Here is a 17,609-nt window from a genome sequence, read left to right on the forward strand (position 1 = left end):
AATATACTCCCCTGGTCCCTCTTAACCCATTTCTCACCTATTCAATCTCCCCTTAACCCCTCCCCTTAACAATAAAAATTGATTTTTTTTAAGAACAATAATAGTAATAATATGAATGTTAATAATAATAATAATGACAGTGATGACAGTAACAAATATGTAGTGTCATTTTTTTTAAAATAAAACACAAACTGTTAGTTTTACAGTACCATGTTTTATTTAAAACTCAGCCTCCACCTCCCCTAAATAGCTGGCCGGTCACACTCCTTTGATGTTTTTTTATTATTATTAAGATGATTATTAGTTTAAATGACAAATTAATCTCCCTACTGTCCTGGCCCCTCCTAACTCACTTCTCCCCTATTCAATCTCCCCTTAACCCCTCCCCATACCAATAAAAATAGCAATCATTTAAAGAAGAACAATAGTAATAATATGAATAATAACAGTAGTAATAATAATAATACAAATAATAATGATAATAGTAATAATGACAGTAACAAAAGTAACATAGATATGTACTGTCATTTAAAAAAAAAATAAAACACAAACTGTTAGTTTTACAGTACCATGTTTTATTTAAAACCTGGCCTCCACCACCCCTAAATAGCCAGCCAGTCACACTCCTTTGATGTTTTTATTATTATTATAATTGTTATTATTAGTTTAAATAACAAGTAATTTATCCCCTATTCAATCTCCCTTTAACCTCTTTCCTTAACAATAAAATAGCAATCATTTCAAGAAGAACAATAATAATAAAAATATGAATAATAACAGTAATAATAATAATCATACAAATAATAATAAAGATAATAATAATAATAATAATAATAATAATGAAAGCAATGAAAGTAACACAGATATGTACTATCATTATTTTTAAATAAAACACAACTGTTAGTTTTACAGTACCATGTTTTATTTAAAACCTGGCCTCCACCACCCCTAAATAGCCGGCCAGTCACACTCCTTTTATTTAATATTATTATTATTATTTATTACCAGTTATTTATATAGTGCACACATATTCTGGAGCGCTTTACAGAGAATATATGGCCATTCACATCAGTCCCTGCCCCAGCGGAGCTTACAATCTATACCCTACCAGATGCTCACACACACTAGGGTTAATTGTGTTGGGAGCCAATTAGCCTACCAGTATATTTTTGGAGTGTGGGAGGAAACTGGAGTACCCGAAGGAAACCCACGCAAGCACAGGGAGAATATACAAACTCCACACAGTTAGGGCCGAGGTGGGAATCAAACCCATAACCTCAGTTGTTGCGAGGCAGTAATGCTAACCATTACACGGTCTATGCTGCCCAAATCAATCTGCTCTACTGGTCCCTCCTAACTAATTTCTCACCTATTCAATCTTCCCTTAACCCTTCCCCTTAACAAGAAAAAATAAATATTTTAAGAACAATAATTGTAATAATATGAATGATAACAGTAATAATAATAATAATAACAATAATGCTAAAAATAATAGCAATACTAATAATAATATTAATAATAATAATAGTGATAGTAACAACAGTATCAAATATGTACTGTAATTTTTTTTAAATAAAACACAAACTGTTAGTTTTACAGTACCATGTTTTATTTAAAACTCGGCCTCCACCACCCCTAAATAGCTGGCCAGTCACACTCCTTTGATGCTTTTATTATTATTATTATAATTATTATTATTAGTTTAAACACCAAGTAAATCTCACTACTCCCCTGGATCCTGCTAATTTATCCCCTATTCAATGTCCCCTTAACTTCTCCCCTTAACAATAAAAATAGCAATAATTTCATGAAGAATATTAATAATAATAATAATAATATGAATAATAACAGTAATAATAATAATCATACAGATAATAATAATGATAATAATAATAATAATGACAGTAAAGTAACACAGATATGTACTATCATTATTTTTAAATAAAACACAACTGTTAGTTTTACAGTACCATGTTTTATTTAAAACCTGGCCTCCACCACCCCTAAATAGCCGGCCAGTCACACTCCTTTTATGATTTTATTTTATATTATTATTTATTACTAGTTATTTATATAGTGCACACATATTCTGCAGCGCTTTACAGAGAATATTTGGCCATTCACATCAGTCCCTGCCCCAGTGGAGCTTACAATCTATATTCCCTACCACATGCTCACACACACTAGGGTTAATTTTATTGGGAGCCAATTAGCCTATCAGTATATTTTTGGAGTGTGGGAGGAAACTGGAGTACCCAGAGGAAACCAATGCAAGCACAGGGAGAATATACAAACTCCACACAGTTAGGGCTGAGGTGGGAATCAAACCCATAACCTCAGTTGTTGTGAGGCAGTAATGCTAACCATTACACTGTCTGTGCTGCCCAAATCAATCTGCTCCTATGGTCCCTCCTAACTAATTTCTCACCTATTCAACTCCCTTTAACCCTTTCCCTTAACAATAAAAAAAAATAAACATTTTAAGAACAATAATTGTAATAATATGAATAATAACAGTAATAATATTAACAAAAATGATAAAAATAATAGCAATACTAATATTAATAATAATAATAGTAATGACAGTAACAATAGTATCAAATATGTACTGTAATTTTTTTTAAATAAAACACAAACTATTAGTTTTACAGTACCATGTTTTATTTAAAACTTGGCCTCCACCACCCCTAAATAGCCAGCCAGTCACACTCCTTTGATGCTTTTATTATTATTATTATAATTATTATTATTAGTTTAAACACCAAGTAAATCTCACTACTCCCCTGGATCCTGCTAATTTATCCCCTATTCAATGTCCCCTTAACCTCTCCCCTTAACAACAAAAATAGCAATAATTTAATGAAGAACATTAATAATAATAATAATAATAATAACAACAATAATAATAATAATCATACAAATAATAATAAAGATAATAATGATAATAACAATAATAATAATGATGACAGTAATGAAATTAACAGATATGTACTATCATTATTTTTTAAATAAAACACAACTGTTAGTTTTACAGTACCATGTTTTATTTAAAACCCGGCCTCCACCACCCCTAAATAGCCGGCCAGTCACACTCCTTTTATGATTTTATTTTAGATTATTATTTATTTATTACCAGTTATTTATATAGTGTGCACATATTCCGCAGCGCTTTTCAGAGAATATTTGGCCATTCACATCAGTCCCTGCCCCAGTGGAGTTTACAATCTATATTCCCTACCACATGCTCACACACACTATGGTTAATTTTTTTGGCCAATTAGCCTACCATTATATTTTTGGAGTGTAAGAGGAAATCGGAGTACCCGGAGGAAACCCACACAAGCACAGGGAGAATACATAAACTCCACACAGTTAGGGCCAAGGTGGGAATCAAACCCATAACCTCAGCTGTTGTGAGGCAGTAATGCTAACCATTACACTGTCTGTGCTGCCCAAATCAATCTACTCCTCTGGTCCCTCCTAACTCATTTCTCACCTATTCAATCTTCCCCTAACCTCTTCCTTTAACAATAAAAATAGTAAAAAATTTAAGAACAATAATTGTCATAATATGAATGATAACAGTAATAATAATAATAATCATCATACAAATAATAATAAAGATATTAATAATAATAATAATAATAATAATGACAGTAATGAATGTAACACATATGTACTGTAATTTTTTTTAAATAAAACACAAACTGTTAGTTTTACAGTACCCTGTTTTATTTAAAACCTGGCCTCCACCACCCCTAAATAGCCAGCCAGTCACACTCCTTCAATGTTTTTATTATTATTATTATTATTATTATTATAATTATTATTATTATGTTTAAACAACAAGTAAATCAATCTACTCTCCTGGTCCCTCCTGACTCATTGCTCACCTATTCAATCTCCCCTTAACAATAAAAATAGTAAAAATTTTAAGTAGAACAATAAAAGTAATAATATGAATGGTAGCAGTAATAATAATACTAAAAATAATATAAAAAAGTAATAGCAATACTAATAATAATATTATAAATAATAATAATGACAGTAATGAAAGTAACACATATGTACTGTCATTTCTTTTTAAATAAAACACAAACTGTTAGTTTTACAGTACTATGTTTTATTTAAATCCGGCCTCCACCTCCCCTAGATAGCCGGCCAGTCACACTCCTTTGATGTTTTTATTATTATTATAATTATTATTATTAGTTTAAATTACAAGTAAATCTTTCTACTTCCCTGGTCCCCCTAACTCATTTCTCCCCTATACAATCTCCCCTTAGCCCCTCCCCTAAACAATAAAAATAGTAATAATTTTATTGATAATAATGATATTAGTAATAACAAGAATGAACTTAGTAAGAATAAAAGCAATAATAATAAGAAAAATAATAGCAATAATAAAAGTAGAAAATATAAAAATCCTAAAGACATTAACAACATTTTCTTCTTGTCTTCTTCATGACTCTGAAGCGCTGTATAATGAGAAAAAGAAAAAAAAGATAAACGGGGATGTGCAAGATATTATTGTTAATGTAATCAGTATGTGAGAGAATATTTTCCATGTCCTGCATTACCTCTTATCACATAGCCAGCAGGCACGGATCTTAATTGGGAAGGCCATCCCCTTCACCAAGTGCATTGTGCTACAGCATCTTAAGCTGAGTACACACTTGAGTGACGGATATTCGTTCCCACATCGGAAAGAATGCCCTTGAATGGGATTTGCCCGTACACACTGGAATAAGTTAATGAACGATGGAACGATCACTGTTCCTTCCTTCATTAACTTACTGCAGGTAGCTAGCGATATTGCTAGGTTTGATGTACAGCACATCAAACCTAGCAACCATCACGAGCAAACACGGGAGCGTGCAATTGCCCATACACATTGAGTGATGGTAGATGATTTGTCTTTATGAAATGGCAAATTGGCCCAACATTGCTCCAGTGTATACCCAGCTTTACACAGTAGCAAACTGATTGGTGGATGGTGCTGGTAAGCATAGTTGGCAGTCTCCATACTTTAAGTAGTAAATGTCTGGAACTACCCATGATATAGAGTGCAGGATGCTGTCACCTGGCCTGTACAGGGCATAAACAGATAGCAAGAGACTGGGAAGGAGGGGAGTACTCTACATTATGATGCCATCAGGGATATGTGGTCTTAAAATGCCAACAGAGATCTAATGAACAACAATGGCTGTGTATGAATCAAGTAATTAGGAAACGTTCATAGAGCAGCTGACAATAAAGATTCAAAGATAGTTTAATTTTATCATCGGTATCAATCAACTGATATGTTGAGCAACAGACATGAGCCCTTAGATTTATGAGTCACCCTCTTAGTATTTACCTTCTTCATCCAGCGAGAAGTCTCATTATGTTTCTGCTGGGAGGTGACATCATCCGTAGAGCACAGTCTCAGAGTACCTCAGAAGATAAGAAAATAAAATGTGTTATATATTATACTTTTAAATTATACATATGCTATAGACAGAAACATACAAAAAAAGATAAATATAAATACAAAAACTAAAACCCTCTCTTCTTTCTATAACCATCGTCCTGGTGTTACTCTTGGGTGGCCATCTTGCTCCTTGCTGTTGGAAAACGGGTGTTCAGGGGAAGGTCCTCAAGTTGGAGCCCACATAGGAGAACCCTCTGAAAAGCTCCTGATCCAATGCTCTTGGTGGTTTTCTCCGAGCCTCTGCTGCTTCCATCTTCTGGATGTTAAAACTTTGGGAGCTGTGTGCTGTGGTGGGCTAGAGGGAACAAAAAACAAATGATCATCCATGTCACTAAACCTGAATAAATCCATATATCTATGGGTCCCTGATACCACAGACTAGTGTAACATGTGCTTTTGTTGTACTTTAATGTTTCCAGCTGTGGCAGTGTAATGAGCCATGAGATATTTGATGTAAATCAAGGCTAAAAATACTGACAAGCAGACTTACGCCTATTCACCAAGTTACCAGACACCTGTCCTGCTAGTATTATGTGCTACTGCCCCATCTCTAAATATAAATAGCAGATACAAATTCTATCTTTCTTTTATTAGGTACACTTTTCTAGTACATACTTATCAGGGCCATAGCTAGGGTAATGTGGCCGGTGCCATCTCACAGGGCACCACAGGTCAGGCGGCGCTGCTTGGGCCTGTCAAATTTCTGTTTATTATCATTCTCACTTGTAGCTTCCTCTTATTTCATCCCCAGCATCTCCTGGCATCTCCTATCTCTTCCCTGGCCCTTCCCCATGAGGCCATTCTTCTTTTTGGGTGCATTATGTCCCTTTGAAAAATGAGGGGGGCGCCAAAGCTCTTTCTGGCACAGGGCACCAAAAAGTCTAGTTACGGCTCTGATACCTATTATATCTTTCTTTTATTAGATACACTTTTCTAATACTTGCTGACCCCCTTTGCCCACAGAACAACATGAATTGTTTGTTGCAGGGATTCAGCAAGTAACTAGAATCATTTCTTTGCAGACTCTGGTCTATGTGCACATGATAGAATCACACAGTTGCAGCAGATTTGTTGTGAATTTCACATTGTATCACATCAGAAAGCTGCTCTATTGGATTGAGATCTGGTGACTGTGGAAGAGATTGAGGTAGACAGATCTCATTGGCATCTTCGTGGCACCAGCTGGAGATGACTTTGTGACATGGCACATCATGCTGCTGGAAGTAACCATTGGAAGATGGGTAGACTGTGGTCATAAAGGTATTTATATCGTCAGTAACGATACTCATTTAGGTTTTGGCATATTTGTAATAAAACTTTCCCCACACCATTATACCACCACCAGCAGCCTGAACCATTAACAATTCAGTATGAATCCACGTATTGAACTTGTTTTAGACAAATTCTGACTCTACCACCAGTATGATGAAGCTGAAATCGAGATTCATCAAAACAGACATTTTCCAATCTCCAACTGTCCCATTGGAAAATGGAAAAGCTGAAATATGCCATAGATGTTAACTGGAATAGTTTGTGATGAGTATAATGGCTTTGTAGTAGACAATTCGAGCTGTTTAATAAAGCCAATTGATGGTGATTCTTACCCGATGATTATGAAGTTGGCTGACTGGTTTGTACCCTGAAAGTGTCCGCTATTTGCTTCGCAGTCAATCCCGGACAGGAATTGGAAGATGGTAAGCGCTGTGATGCTGCTGTGGCAGGAGCTGCGGGTATGAGCGGCTGCTTAAGGTGAACAGCTGATTCCGGCTGGTGATTCCTGTGTTCGAGGTGAACAGTGCCCGCAGCCATGGGTCGCGCTGAGCAAGTGCTGCACAAGCCGGGCTGTACCAGGGGTCACGGGTATAGTGCCAATAACCAGTGAAGGATAATAAAATGAAAGTCCTGGATGCCGGATGGGCCGTGTATGTAATGGACATAGGTGGCCACAATGTGCACAGGTAGATGCAAATGTCTCATCAATAGTAGACGGTCTATTGGGAGAGATCCTAACGCATTTCTCGGCTGTAACAACTGGCCATTTCCTCAGAGGCAATGCATGCCATCTTCCAATAACTAGCCGGGATTGACTGCGAAGCAAATAGCGGACACTTTCATGGTACAAACCAGTCAGCCAGCTTTATAATCATTGGGTAAGAATCCCCATCAATTGGCTTTATTAAACAGCTCAAATTTTCTACTACAAAGCCATTATACTCATCACAAACTGTTCCAGTTAACATCTATGGCATATTTCAGCTTTTCCATTTTTGGGAACACATGTTTTTAAATAAGGACTATTTTTTTCCGAAAATAATTTTTCAATTTTTAACAACCACTTTCATAATTGCTCTTATTGATCATATGTGTTATGTGACATTTTAATTGAATGTATGTCATAACCAACAGAATCAATTTGGTTAAATTCTTTTATTATCATATTTATAACATTTTGATATATATCTTAATGATTGGACCAAAGTTCATTTCTCATTAGTCATACCAGTGTTTTCACAGTGCTCCTTGGTTTTTTTCTTCTTTAACTCCATAGCAGCATTAGGCAGGGATCTGGGACAAGGTGCAGATATTGCAAGGCAGTGCACTGCATGGTCTTGGGAATGGGAGGGCAAGGGGCACTTACCCTCCCCCATCCCGATAGCAGACCACTAAGCCCCACCCCCCAAAAACAGGGTGTGGCCTGAAATCAGTGGGGCCCACCGGAGAAATACCCGAATCCCTGGCAGCCCAGTCCGAGCGTGGCTGTAGCCCATCCACTTTAGGGTTCAATGTGCTGTGCTTTTAGCAATGGCCTTCTCCATACCAGTGTTATTATTGCAGTTACTATTGCCTTTCTGTCAGCTTGTACCAGTCTGGACATTCTTCTCTGACCTCTCTCTTACTAACAAGGCATTTTCACCCACACAACTGAAACTGACTGTATGTTTCTGTTTTACGCACCATTCTCTATAAACCATAGAGACTGTTGTGTGTGAAAATCTCAGGAGATCACTTGTTTCTGAAATATTGAAATCATCCACGGCCTAAGTCACTTTGATCACATTTCCTTCCCAGTCTGGTGATTGGTCTGAGCAAGAATTGAGCCTCTAGGCCAGGAATGGGGAACCTCAGGCCCGGGGGCCGTATAAGGACCACGGAATCATTTGGTTTGGCCCTCTGAGCTTTTTCTGCTAGCCTCATCTGGTTAGCAGGGTACCTAGAATGGCACCTTGCAGCCAGAATCTATGCATCAGTGCCACCTGGAGCGACCTTTTATAGAAGTCTAAGTATAATAAGCACTCCTGTAACTTGCACAGACAATAATGTATACAGTATTATTATGGTGGCACTTTTCCATATAAAGTACACCTGGCTGGGGACAAATGTATCTCATTGAAAATAAAAGTGACACCTGATTTCAACCACTTCTAGAGATGTGTAAATTAAAATTATTTACTGTAGTACATGTGGGGACATAGTGGCCACCAGCCACACTGACAGTGCCCCTAATTGTGCAATTTCCCTTCCATAAAGCACATTTAAACATCTCAAAATTCATGAAATCTATTATTACATATGGATGCAATGTGCAGTGCAGTTCTTTCATTAGCTAAATAAAGGAAGTAATACCACAGTGATCGCCATGTGGATAGGCTAAGCCATGTCCTCTCATCACAACATTACGTTTGTTTTTGAGACCTTTATCTGTCCATATTTGTATTTTGTACATGACCCTTATTGTCTTTTAATGCATTTATTGGGCAAAACTGCTTTATCCTATACTTACTGGGTCAGGGACATGTGGTGGTGGAATGCTAAGGGCTTCCAGCGAGACCCAATCAATACGCTGGAACAAACGATGCTGGCGGATGTTTCCGTTGACACCCAAACGCCTGGAAGGATTTTTACACAGGAGCTGGAATAAAAAAGAATAAAATATAGGTTTCTCTCATATAGCACTGAGGTGTGTATGTTGGTATAAGATGGTGTGTATAAGGTTTGTGGTGCCAGGCAACGTAACTATAAACTTGCATGGGTTATAATGTGCCCCAAAGGCCAGAGGGTAATGGTAATTAGCTATAATATCCTGATAAGAAAGTGTTTCTGCAGAGTCACTAGTAATCTTCCATGTAAGACCTAGCAAACCAATGGCAGTGATAACCCTTTTCTCTGGCTTTTTTGCTTTATCCTATTTAAGGATAAAGCAAAAAAGTGATTCTCATGAATTGATAAATACAGATGCAACTACATACTACATTATGCTTTACTGCAATATGCAGTGACCCATAATGCTGCCACTGCACCATCTACTATAATTAGTACCCAAGCATGGGCATAACTACCATAGGTGCAAGGGGTGCAGCTGCTATGGGGCTTAGAGCTGAGGGGAGCCAATCTTCCTTGGCAACCTTACATGTGCTATATGCATTTTTCACCATTGGGTGGTACATAGGGACCCTTACAAACTTTTGCTATGGGTCCTTCAAATACTTAGTTACGCCTAAGCCTAATAAGATTTAAGTATTGTACAGCAGAATGCTATAATATGGATTCACAAGTCTTATTTATTTACCTGCTTAATGATGTCCTTAGCCACAGCTCCTGCCTTGGGGAACCCTCTGGGATGGTAACGAGATGTTCCGGTAATCATTTGGTTGATGATGATACCAAATGAGTACCAATCCACTCCAGCGTTGTACTCCTTCTCCGCCAGCATCTACCAGGAGATAATATAGCACATTGTTACTCTATCATTAGATTATTTACTATATCCCATGTGTCTGTGTCTCACTGGCATTAGTATCTTGCTGTTATCTTCCCGCCAGTTTCCTGAGGTAACACTTTGGGCAGAATTTAGTTACGGATGTGACTTCCTCAGGTGGACCTCAGGGATAATTGAATTCAACCCTTTGAATCTCTTTGGGATTGATGCAGAGTGAGCACTATGCCAGTATGCAAATCCTATCTTAACTTAATTCACTATACGCATGCCAAGAGGAGGAGGCGCACGCATATGTACCAATGCAGGTTTGAGTGAGTCTAACACTCAAGGCCATAGCTAGAGGGGTACAAGCAGTGCCATCACCAGCACTAGTGACCCACTTGTCATTGGATAATAGTAAATGCACCACTTATGCTGACAGGACATATAGGGCCTGATTCTGAATCGGATGCAATGCCAACGTTCACTGAGTTCAGCAATATTTTGCTATTGCGTGCGCCCAAAAATCCCTAAAACTCCAATGGTCCATGCGTTATACAGTGTGTACACACAAAGGTGCTGTTGTAATTGAGGCGCATGTCATCATAAATGTCTTGGAAAAGTGATTGGCATTCCTGGTGACTGGGAGGTGGCTAAACAGAGGCATGGATATGGTCGGTCTTATGGGCATGTGATGGGAGTGTGGCTGATGTGTTTGTGTACATGGATGCTCAGTCAGTCAGTGTGGAGGCCATACTCTGACAATCTATACATGCCATAGGGTAGGTGTAAGTTTCCATGGTGTAACTGATGGCGGTGACTACAGATACAGCAAGTATTATTACAGCGCCTACATATGCTCATACACAAGGATGTACTGCAGGGAAAGACTTTGTAGCTGTATTTGCATAAAGTCACAGACAGGCAATTGCCAAAAGACGCGGCTGCTTCCCCCTCTGTATCAGGCCCATAATATGTTATTTGTATGTTTTATACCCATTTCTTTTCTTTCTATTACAAATGTAATAAGTGTATGTGAGATATGCCAGGCATAAGCCGGAGCACATGCTGCTGGTATAGGGCTGTACGGCTCAGCATATGTGCAGTAATAGGCCCATTGACTATGTGTTATTTAAGTTAAAATTGTGCCCATTTTGTGACCAATTCTACATTTATGTTTTATACAAATGTAGATAATGTGATTGTCAGAATAGCTGGTTATCAGCACATAATAAGAGTTTCTTACTGGATGCTGCCATGTTTTCAAAAAACTCCATCACATAGTGCTGAGTAAATAATAACCCCTGCTGGCAATACTGTATATTACTGTATATTACTGTATATTGTATTTTGTGTATTTATATAAAGTAATTTTTCTTCCACTACTATTACATTGAGTATTTATTGTTAGGGGAAGAAGGTGCTCAGCTACAGCATACATGCCTACTCTCCCAGTTTTTGCGGGAGGCTCCTGATTTTTTGGGTAACCCCCCCACACCTCCGGAAGGGTAGGCACTTCTCCCGCATTCTGCCCACTTCCTAGTGTAATGGGCAGAATGGGGAGAATTTCTGCAGCAATCCCTGTGTAAGGGGCGGGGCTTAATGATGCACTTCTCAGTGAATCGCATCATTTAGCCCTGCCCCCTATTTAAATTTAAGCCAATGGCAGCAATTTGCCATAAAGGGGATGGGGCTTAATGACGCAACCCATCAGGCCCCGCCCACGTCACTGCCCACCTGCTTCTCCTACCAAGGCTTCTCCCAGGGAGGAGAAGCCAAAGGTAGGCAACTATGAGCTACAGTAGTATGTAGTCTTCCTGACTTGTGTAGTAAATGACATATTGCATTGTCAGTCACCATAAGTTCTGTATATACCACAGTAGGCTGACATTGTACTTATTTGTCATTATTAGCCCTGTATATTGAATTCTACATGAAGTTTAGTAGAAATATAGTATGTGCTCATTTTGTACCTATGAAATGTTGATATAAATGTAAAAACTCCTTAAAAACTTACATCCAGTGGCGTCAGGGGCATCTTTATAGAGGAAGAGGCCCGTGGGCATCCCCCGGCCCGGGCCCCCTCCAATCACTCCGGTGGCCAGTAGCCCACTGATGCGGCTGGCCGGCCACCGCAGAATCAATAGACTCTGGGCACTAGAGTGTGCCCAGGGTCTATTGCGCATGCGCAGATCACCATGGAAATAGCGCAGCCTTCATTTTCCCGGCGATTTCCTCAATTCGCAAAATGCCGGTGGCCATTTTCTAGCATTTGAACAGCGCTGGGACTCCAGACGTGGGACCTCAGAGGGGTAAGTTTTAGAAATATGGGTGCAGGGTGTGCGGTGTGGGCCCCCCTGGACACCCCTAAGTGGCATAACTATAGAGGGTGCAAGGGTGCACTTGCTATAGGGCCCGGCACCTCAGGGGGCCCGCTGGCCCAGCAAGCAACCCCCTGCACCCTGCCAAGTTTTTTTTCACTTTACCTTTTTGGCCCTGAGGTCCAGAGGGGCCCTGAGGTACAGCAGACACAAAACAGGGCCACGGACATTGGACTCATTGTTCTAGCAAGCAGGCCTCGGCTGCCAGGACCCATAGCTACCGCCCAGCCCCAGCTCCCTTGTAGCCTGTCCCAAGCAGTGCTGGGCTCTTCCAGGTGGCTCAGCTGTGACCCAGGCATGACCTTTATGTCAGCAACACAGTGATGTCATAGGTCATGTCACCACACGTCTTCCCTACCCATCAGACAGGCTGCGCCACTGCGCTGGTGAGGAGTTAAAGATAGAAGATAAGGCATAGGGGCTGGGGGCAAAAGGTGAAGGTGGCTGGGAGCAGAAGGTGATGGGCTGGGGCAGAGGAAGGTGATGGTGCCCCTGGAAATGGAGGAAGGTGAAGGGGGCAGAGAAAGGTGATGGGGCTGGGGACAGAGGAAGGTGGTGGGGGCTGGGGGCAGAAGATGACAGGGGCTGAGGCAGAGGAAACTGATGGTGTCCCTGGGGACAGAGGAAGGTGAAGGGGCAGAGGAATATGAAAGTGCTGGGGCAGAGGAAGGTGATGGGGGCTGGGGGCAGAAGGTGACAGAAGCTGGGGGCAGAGGAAGGTGATGGTGCCTGGGGATGGAGGAAGGTGATGGGGGCAGAGGAAGATTAAATGGGCTATGGGCAGAGGAATGTAAGGGGGCTGGGGACAGAGGAAGGTGATGGGGGCTGGGGATGGAGGAAGGTAAAGTGGTAGAGGAAGGTGATGGGGCTGAGGATAGAAGAAGGTGAAGGTGGAAGAGGAAGGTGATGGGAGCTGTGGGCAGAGGAAGGTGATGGGGGCTGGGGATGAAGAAAGGTGATGGGGGGCTTCTGGGCTGAGAAAGGTGATGAGAGGCTGAATTTGAGGAAGGCGATGAGAGGCTAAGGACTGAGGATGGCTGGCTGCAGACATCATCCCTCCATCCCTGAGGCATCCTCAGCATTGTCATCAAAAAGACCTTGCAAGAGACGTTAGACAAGAACTACAGCCTGCATCGTTAGTGACAGACAGACAGACAGAGTATTTTTACTTTACTTAAAGGCTGGCATAATTTTCAGTTAACATTATCATGCTTCACATATCACACATGCAGGGAAGGGATGTGCAGGATCGGAAGCGAGAAGGTGGCGCCTCCAGAGACATCAGTGTACCAGGCCCCGAGATTTCTGTTGCCAGTCCTGGGGCCACTAGCACCTGCATGCAGCAGTGGCAGCTCTTGAGTAACAGCGCTGATATGATTTTTTATCAGACACCGGTCACGAGCCAATAGGAACTCGTGGACCAGCAGCCACTGCTGATTGGCTGCTGGTCCACAAGTTCTGATTGGCTCATGACCGATGCCTTATTAAAAATTACATCAGCGCTGTTTCCCTATGGCTGTGGCTGCATACAGGTGCTGGAGACCTGGCACCAAATTCATCAGGGCACACAAGAATAGAGGCTGGTGGAAGAACACAATAGGGAGGTGAAATGCTCCCAGCTGGACACAGGGAAAGTTGCTGGAGGGGGGACGGGGGTGGCATAATAGCCTAGGTAAGGGACAATACTGTGTGGCATTACTGTGGGGTATAATGTGTTATAAGGGGCATTACTATGTGTGGCATAATGTGTAATGGGCCTTATTGTGGGGCATAATGTATAAGGAACACTACTACTGTAGGGCATAATATATAAGGGCACTACTGCTGCATGGCATAATGTGTTATAAGGGGCAATACAACTGTGTGGCATAATGTTTATAAGAAGTACAACTGTGGCATAACGTGAATGGGGGCCCTTTAAAAATTTTGTTATGGGCCCATGAAGTTCTAGCTACACCCTGCTCAGATCTATTAAACACATTGCTATCAGTACATTATGTGCTCAGAAAACAGTAATAATATATATTACACCTCACCTCTGGAGCAATATATCCAGGAGTTCCAGCGTATTCTGTGGCAGTCTGGTCACCAAAGATGTTATCAATTGCGAGACCGAAGTCAGCAATTTTAAGATGACCAGACTCTGCCATCAGGATGTTCTCCGGTTTAAGGTCTCTAAAAAGAAAGATTTTAAATAAATGTGAACTTTTTTGTCTAGTGACAAATATATACATGAATTACCAGTAGTATTACAGGCATCACATTATGCAGACAGCTGACCTGCTGGGACAGCGCCACGTAGTGATAACAATGATTGAAATTCTTACCTAAAGCATAGGGTCTGATTCAAAGATGAACGCAAGGATGCAGATCAATCGATTGTTTATCACTGCGCATGCGTATAAGTCACACTGCACGTGCGCAGTGATGGCATTGCAATTACGGATGCACAGAGGAACCACTTTCAAAATAAGTGACAGTTAGTCATTAGCTGGGGGTGGTATCGGGGGGGTGGTCAGAAAAAAGCAGGCATGTCTGACCATTTGAACACCATTATATGGGCGTGCATAAATTAGCCCTTGTGATCTCCTACACAGTATGAGAACCCTCTGTCAGGAGAGCTGCTGAGTCTGCAGCTGGTCAGATCTGCTGCAAGGGTGAGAAGGCCTCTCGATGTGCATTGATGTTACTGACAGTTACGCAGGTAAGCGATGTCATACACATGTAAGAAGGCGGCAGTGGGCGTCCTTATGCTCGGGTGATCTTTGGAACCAGTAGCATATTTTCGCAGCTGTGTTGTATACAAAATCGCAGCTGTGATCGCATTAGCGTCCATCTCTGAATCAGGCCCATAGTTAGAAGGTGCACATCACTGTGACCTGATTGTGTAGGAAAATGGTATTATTAGTATAATTACCGATGGATGATACCCTTAGCGTGCAGGTATTGTACACCACATGTGATCTCAGCTGCATAGAAACTTAAAGAGAAGAAAGGAAATGTAACATATCAATATTAGAGATAGGAAAAAAACCTGTTATCAGGAATCTGCTAATAGAGGATCCTGCTCATTCTACCATCTTACTCTTCAGCTGGGTGCACGCTATACAATGTGTGTACCCAGCAATGGAACAGCGTGATGTAACGATACATCGCACACACCATACACACTGCACGATCCGGTGTATGAAGGTGCGATATATCGCTACATTGTACATGTAGCAGCATGGCGTCATTTATTGCATCATCCCATCTGCTGTGCAGAACAGCCAATGGGACAATGTGATGAAAGACAATCGCGTACAATGGAGCGGGCTTACATACTGCATGATCTGTACGATGTATCGGTCCAATCCACGACGGAATGTATATCAAACAATGAATGATATAGTGTGTACCCAGCTTTAGTCTGTGACTTGCTGCTTCCCCCCATTTCCCCCATCATGTCATAACACTGCCCCTGTCACATGACACCCTGTTATTATCACTGACACATTCTCACAGCTATGCCTCCAGCATGATCAGCACATTGACATGTGAGACTTTCTATGACCTGATGGGGCTCACATGAGTCTATCCCCACTCAGTATCACACTGAGGACATTCCACATTAAGACCAAATTAAGGTGATCAGACCCTAGTCAAACCTTTCTTAATACAGAGATTACATTGAACATTTGCCAGTCCTTGAGTCATATTCCCCGAGAGTTCCCTGGAGAGGGAGGCCCAGGAGGATGGGATGGAGGTGTGGACATTAGGTAAAGGTGGATTTCTAGTATTCACTATATGTAGGGGTAGGAGATATTAAGTGGAATTTACCAAAGCTGTATAACCCTACTACTGTCCCTATCGCTGTACACACTGTTACTATTCATTTTAGAACATGTCTATTCTATGTGAGGTCCTTACGTTGCGCTGGTGATGTCCAAGCAGCCTTTCCTCTGCAGGAACTGGTGGAAGTCCCCGCCACTTGCATACTCCAGACCCATGAAAAGGTGGTTCTGTTTGATTGGACACACACAATAGTCATATAATACATTCTCATAGGAGAACATGGCAACAACTTCGAGGGAGCATACTGACTCATAGTAACATTATAACACAATGGGGTAGATGTACAAAGCCCAGAAGCGGTATCAGCGCACGTTATGTGCACTGATACCGCTTCTCCCCGATGTATGATCGGGGGTCTGGGCGGTAAATGACAGGGGCGCTATGTGCCCCTGTCATTATCGGCGCTGCTATCTACAAGATAGCAGCGCTGATAGCCTGGGCTATGTACGAACGGTCAGATCGTCTGACCGTTTGGCTGGCTGTAGCTGTCATCATCGACAGCTACAGCCTGGTGATAGCCTATCCCCACAGCAGGGACAGCGCTGTCCCTGCTGCGGCTACCGGCTCCAGGGCTCCACGCGGGGATCTCGCGATACTTGCGAGATCTCGCGCATGCTCAGTGGAGCCGGCCGGGAAGAGACACAGTGCATCAGCACTAGGCTGATGCGCTGCTGTCTCTAGCGGGTAGCGCCGGAGGGGGGAGTTAACGCTCCCCCTCTCCGGCCGATGAGATGTTTATACATCTCATCGGTAGTGCTTCCTGCTTCGCCTCGGTAAAGAGGCGAAGCAGGAAGAGTTATAGCGGCACGTTGAGTGCCGCTATAATACATCTACCCCAATAAGATATAAAACCTGTATTTATGTTAGATGTGTAAAAATAAATAACTAATGATCCTTGTCTAATAAGAATCACACTGTACCATGGTCTGGAAGGCAAGGTGTCCATGGATGAGGAAGGCACTACCAGACGCAACCTCTAGCACCCTGCGCTCCACCAACACCTGCTCCCTGTCCTCCAACGGCAGATCTCTCTTTCGGACGATCTTCAGTGCCAGCCGCTGACCAGTCAGAGAGTCCTCCGCCAGCAGAACCTACAGGAGATAGAGACATACACAATGATATTTATACTTACATTATGATACCTCTATAAGCACCCAGGTAGCTCAGTATCTTTATAGGTAAGTATATTTTGTATTACCAGTTTCATTAAAGGAATGAGACTCCA

The 17,609-nt window shown here is 41.4% G+C and overlaps 1 protein-coding gene across 1 annotated transcript; it reads right to left on the bottom strand.

The window, feature by feature from the left end:
* Positions 1–5,624: 5,624 nt before the first annotated feature.
* On the bottom strand, positions 5,625–17,379 carry LOC148521877 (protein kinase C delta type-like). Its single transcript, XM_088474475.1, has 7 exons — positions 17,305–17,379; positions 16,460–16,551; positions 15,468–15,530; positions 14,587–14,725; positions 10,041–10,184; positions 9,255–9,383; positions 5,625–5,768 (listed from the first exon to the last, which is right to left on the bottom strand). Exons 1-7 carry the CDS (start codon positions 17,305–17,307, stop codon positions 5,625–5,627), a joined length of 714 nt encoding a protein of 237 aa, XP_088330601.1. The 5' UTR covers positions 17,308–17,379.
* Positions 17,380–17,609: the final 230 nt, after the last annotated feature.

The sequence above is a fragment of the Taudactylus pleione genome, unplaced genomic scaffold (genome assembly GCF_031769625.1).
Source record: "Taudactylus pleione unplaced genomic scaffold, aTauple2 ptg000154l, whole genome shotgun sequence".
Lineage (NCBI taxonomy): Eukaryota > Metazoa > Chordata > Amphibia > Anura > Myobatrachidae > Taudactylus > Taudactylus pleione.